This window comes from Alosa pseudoharengus, unplaced genomic scaffold (genome assembly GCF_046254945.1).
Source record: "Alosa pseudoharengus isolate Yale_2024_CS ecotype anadromous, Long Island Sound unplaced genomic scaffold, YU_APseudo_1.1 YU_APseudo_1.1_scf_22, whole genome shotgun sequence".
Taxonomy (NCBI): Eukaryota; Metazoa; Chordata; class Actinopteri; order Clupeiformes; family Clupeidae; genus Alosa; species Alosa pseudoharengus.
The window spans coordinates 2,614,986-2,620,304 of NW_027468680.1; the positions used below are offsets into that span (position 1 = coordinate 2,614,986).

General features: G+C 49.6%; 1 protein-coding gene across 1 annotated transcript in view; it reads right to left on the reverse strand.

Moving 5' to 3' along the window:
- The window catches only part of cadm3 (cell adhesion molecule 3), a 67,108-nt gene extending 63,888 nt beyond the window's left edge, over positions 1 to 3,220 (reverse strand). The window contains exon 1 of the mRNA XM_076299840.1: positions 3,114 to 3,220. Within this exon, the coding sequence (XP_076155955.1) occupies positions 3,114 to 3,204 (91 nt within the window). The 5' untranslated portion in view covers positions 3,205 to 3,220. The remainder of the gene's footprint in view (positions 1 to 3,113) is intronic.
- Between the last annotated feature and the right edge of the window lie 2,099 nt (positions 3,221 to 5,319).

Consider the following 5,319-nt stretch of genomic DNA (forward strand, 5'->3'; position numbering starts at 1 on the left):
GAGGAGACAGAGAGAGAGAGAAGGAGAGATGGAGAGAGAGAAGAGAGGAGACAGAGAGAGAGAGGAGAGATGGAGAGAGAGAAGACAGATAGAGAGAAGGAGAGAGAGAGAAAAAGATATGGTTAGAGAATAGAGAGGTAGTTTAATTTAGAAAAGCGCCTTTCAAGGTACAAGTTGGACATGGACACAAGGTCCATAAAATGGCAAGATGCAGAGGAAACATAGAACCCCATCAGAGGAAACATAGAACCCCATCAGAGGAAACATAGAACCCCCTCAGAGGAAACATAGAACCCCCTCAGAGGGCAAACAGTAGTACACTGAGCACACAGTGTAGAGAGGCAGGGCAGATAAAAGCAGGGGCAATAAAATAAAGAGACAGGCAGGGCAGATAAAAACAGGGGCAATAAAATAAGAGAGAGGCAGGGCAGATAAAAACAGGGGCAATAAAATGAGAGAGAGGCAGGGCAGATAAAAACAGGGGCAATAAAATGAGAGAGAGGCAGGGCAAGTAGAAGACAGGGGGCTGAGAGGAAAGCTAAGCTAAAAAGATGTGTTTCTAACTGAGTTTGAAACGTGGATGTAGTTGTGCTTTGGCGCATCACAAGTGGCAGGGCATTCCACAGCTTAGGACCTGCCGCACTGAAGGCCCTGCCACCCGTGGAGCCAAGCCGAGATGTGGGGACTGCTAGAAGACATGTATCTGGAGAGCGAAGGGTAGAGTTTATCCGTATGTCCAGTCATATGCCCATTCAACACAGGGACCAGTCAGGTGTGTGTCCTTCCATGTCCTACCCAGGCCAAAAGAAGCCTTCTCTAAAGGTCAAGAGGCCTCACTGAGACCAGGACACTTGCAGCCTCCTGCCCAGGCCATGTGAAGCCTCCTCCCTAGGACACTTGAAGCCTCCTCCCTAGGACACTTGAAGCCTCCTGCCTATAGGACACTTGAAGCCTCCTCCCCAGACCATGTGAAGCCTCCTCCCTAGGACACTTGAAGCCTCCTCCCTAGGACACTTGCAGCCTCCTGCCCAGGCCATGTGAAGCCTCCTCCCTAGGACACTTGAAGCCTCCTCCCTAGGACACTTGCAGCCTGCTCCCTAGGACACTTGAAGCCTCCTCCCTAGGACACTTGAAGCCTCCTGCCCAGGCCATGTGAAGCCTTTACGCGTTTTGGCCTACGCTTTCTTAAAAGTCCTTTAAAAAAAAAAGTGTTAAAGCTTGAGAGTGTGTTTACATTTTCTTTAATCCAGTGCTTGCTTTGTTTTCGCACCCAAAACCCACTTTTTTACGTTGAGTCAAGTGCACCTACAGTTAAGAACAAAATTATTCATACCCCTGGCAAATATTGATTTAATGCTGATTTTCTCTTTATCAATATGTTTGTTCTGACTGAAAATAACACTGTCACATGCCAAAAGTTTGTACCGGACCGGCCTCGAGAGAAACCCAAACCTGTGACACACGCACTGGACCGGCCTCGAGAGAAACCCAAACCTGTGACGCACGCACTGGACCGGCCTCGAGAGAAACCCAAACCTGTGACACACGCACTGGACCGGCCTCGAGAGAAACCCAAACCTGTGACGCACGTTATTCATCTAGGAGATGCTCCTGCAAAGTAGAGATGCAGCTCTCTCAGCATGGGAATAACGTGTAGGAACAGAATGGGAATAACGTGTAGGAACAGAATGGGAATAACGTGTAGGAACAGAATGGGAATAACGTGTAGGACCAGAATAACATGTAGAAAGAGAATGGGAATAATATGTAGGAAGAGAATGGGAATAACATGTAGGAACAGAATGGGAATAGTGTAGGAAGAGAATGGGAATAATATGTAGGAAAAGAATGGGAATAACGTGTAGGAACAGAATGGGAATAACGTATGGTGGCTAGCTGGAAGGAGAGCCTGGAAAGATCCACTGATCCACTGAAGTTTATTTGGTTTACTTCATTCTTCAGCAGCTCATGGCTGATGAACTTTATGTTAGTGTTGGTAGCTATTGCTATTTAGATAGTAGGATGTAATGTTAGCGTTGGATATAATGTTAGCGTTGCTAACTATTGCTATTTAGTAGAGGAGTAGGATGTTATGTTAGCGTTGGAAGCTATTGCTATTTAGTAGAGGAGCAGGAAGTGATATAAAGTGGCAGAGAAAGCTGCAGTCTTACATGACATCAGTAACACGGACACCTCTCTCTACCACAAGAGCTCACCAAACACTAACACACACATCTACCACAAGAGCCCACCAAACTCTAACACACACACACATACATATATATACCACAAGAGCCAACCAAACACTAACACACACACACACAGCTACCACAAGAGCCCACCAAACAGTAACACACACACACACACACACACCTACCACAGGAGCCCATTAAATTCTCGAGTTTATCATAACACACACACACACACACACAGGCACACACTTAATCTAACTAGAGAACAGAGGCACACATAAAGAGGACGCCAATCTGTCTCTCTCTCTCTCCCCTCTATCCCCTCTCTCTCTCTCTCTCCCGTCTATCCTCTCTCTCTCTCTCTCTCCCCTCTATCTCTATCTATCTCTCTTATTTACCTGCCAGCGTCTGGGTTTCCTTGGCAAAAGTAGGCGAGTTTGAGGTTGAATTAACATTACATTCTAAAAAAACACACGCAAAGCAGAGTTGATCTCTAAGGCCACAGCCATTAGGATTAAGCCCAGTGCTCCCACCACCCAATCACACACACACACACACACACACATATGCTGTCAGGCCCAGCCTGTCACATCTCAGGGTTTAGCCCAATCTCACACACTGAGCCTGTGCCAAAGGGTGTCTCTAGTCTCGTGAGGCCATAGTCCGCTGCCCGTGTTGCACTGTGTGTGTGTGTGTGTGTGTGTGTGTGTGAGAGAGAGAGAGCGTCACAAGCTCAACTTCAAACAGGGCCCAGCAAAATTCCGTTGGAGTTCAAGGGGGAGGGGAGGCTCTCCTGTGCCTCACGAGCTTATTAACGGCTCCATGATTCTCTTGTAATAACAGAACATTTTGAAAACATGAGTCGAAGGAGGGAGGGGCAAAGATGCAGGGGCCTGAGAGAGAGGGGGAGGTTGATCTTACCGAGCATCTCGTTTCCACGGACCACAGCTATGACAAGCACGAGCGCGCTGAGAATCCTCACAGCGATGCGCGGGAGTGACGGGGATGCCATGGTTAGGAGCACGGACTGTGTCATCCGTCTGTCCGGATCTCCGAAATCCTCACAAGGCCTAGGGGGGTGTGGGCAAAAGCATTTTAGTGAGGAACGCAAAAACACACACACACATGCCCACACATAGCCTAGCCTGGATACCAGACTCTCTGACTTCGCAGAGTACTGGAGTAGGCTACTGTAGGGAAATGAAATTGAGCGGAAGTACGTAGACAGCTGGAGCCAGGGTACACATAGCCTACAAAACTTGTCAAACGCTCTGATTGGTCGCTGTGTGCGGTTGGTCGAACACACAAGATTGAGCATCGTTACTCACGCGCTGCCCTCAGAGATCTCATCGATCTGCTCGTGTCAGTGCGTTACTGTGAGGTGACGCAGCGATCGAACCTCGGTTCAGAAAAAAGCTTGGCTACCTCCATTTAACCTCGGAGAGAGGCCGGCCTGGCGATTAAGACCTTTTTAATGAGCGGTCCTTTTTAATGAGCGCTTGAAAATGTATCTTTGCCGAACTAAAAGAAAGAGGAATGATTAGCCAGTTCACGCGCTTTACTCCTCCCCAGATAGTAATTTCAGATTGGCAGATAGCGGACTGCTGGTGGTATGCCGCCGGTGGCGTGCCACTTGTGGTCCGCCGTTGGACCACCATCTCTTTAAATTTAACTTGTCATGAATATTAAGAAAAGTTAATAAAATGATATATGGAGTATAACTGAACAAATTAACAAGATTTTAGACCAATAGTGGCAAAATATTGGGCAATTTGTCTGAAACGGACCGCCAGAGAACCGATGAGCAAAATGCCAGCGGACCGCCAGCTATGCCCCCAATGGACCGACAGTGATCCGCCAGCCTCTTGCTATCTTCTCTTTAAGCCACATCTCCCGATTTGACCGCACGCGCAAGGACGGTGCACCTGTCGCCCGCTGAGAATTCACCGCGCGCAGCTTCGCACGTCACGCGCGAAATAAACAGCCCTCTCTTTTTCTGGGGAGAAAGAATAAATAGACCCAGTCTTCTCGCGAGCCCCACACTCTCATTAAGTCGTTGGCGTGCGGCGCACACCCTATACGGTCTGTTCGGCGGAGTTGTTGGGGACTCTCTCATCCACTCCCGATTCTCATTGTCACGGCAGTAGCACGAGACAAGGCGAAGAGCTGCCTGCATTTCTTTTGCGGGACGGGCGGCTCGTAGGGATTATGCTATGCACACAGCTCTCACCCGTGTGTAGCCTACTCGTCATTGTTGTTGTGGCTCGAGGGGCAGCTACGGCTACTGTTCGACGGGCCGGGTCAGCTCACACCTAAACACAAAAATCGCGCGTCTTAACGGCAACGTGCTGCCGTTAATGACCGGGAAGGTACTGATACACCTGCTGCAATAGCAGCCTACCCATATAGCAGCGTCAGTGAGGTGCCGCCCGTGCTTGGCTGGCGCCGCCTCCTGAGTTCACACACACACATCTTTTCTATCTGCCTCACGCGGTCTTTATTTTCCTTGTTCTTGTCTTTCTCCAGCAGAGGTAGCCGATGCCTGCCCTGCACTTTGCATGCTGGCAGACGGGACAGCAGCACAGCGCGAGCCTGGCAGTAGCCTATGTAGTGCAGGCGTTGGGGGTCTGAATAGGAGCAGAGGGAGGGAGAGAGTGGGGGGGGGGGGGGGGGGGGCAGTAGCGTCCAGCCCAATAACAATGAGAATAACTGCTCTTTCAAACAAGCTCGTCTGCGCCCGCGATTGCTGCCCCCGGTAGAGAGAATAACGGTCGGACAACCTATCTGAGCCTGACAGAGACACACATTCCAGAACACGACCCCCCTCTCATATTTACATCACTGACAGGTGTCTCCCTTCAATAAAAGCGCGCGGACGCAAACAACAATAGTAGACCTAAAGCTATCCCACTGTGTAGGTGTTTGTGGGTTGTGTGTGTGTGTGTGTGTGTTCGACTGCTAGAGAGAGAGAGAAAGAGAGAGAGAAAGAGCGAGAGGAGGGACGAGTCGTGTTTATACACACCGAGATATTCCCGTCAAAGTCCGCACGCTGCGTCAGGTAGGTGCTCTTCAACTCGCGCACTGGTCCCCGTAGGATTTGTCTCTGTGGCGGCCAATTTTCTCGCTC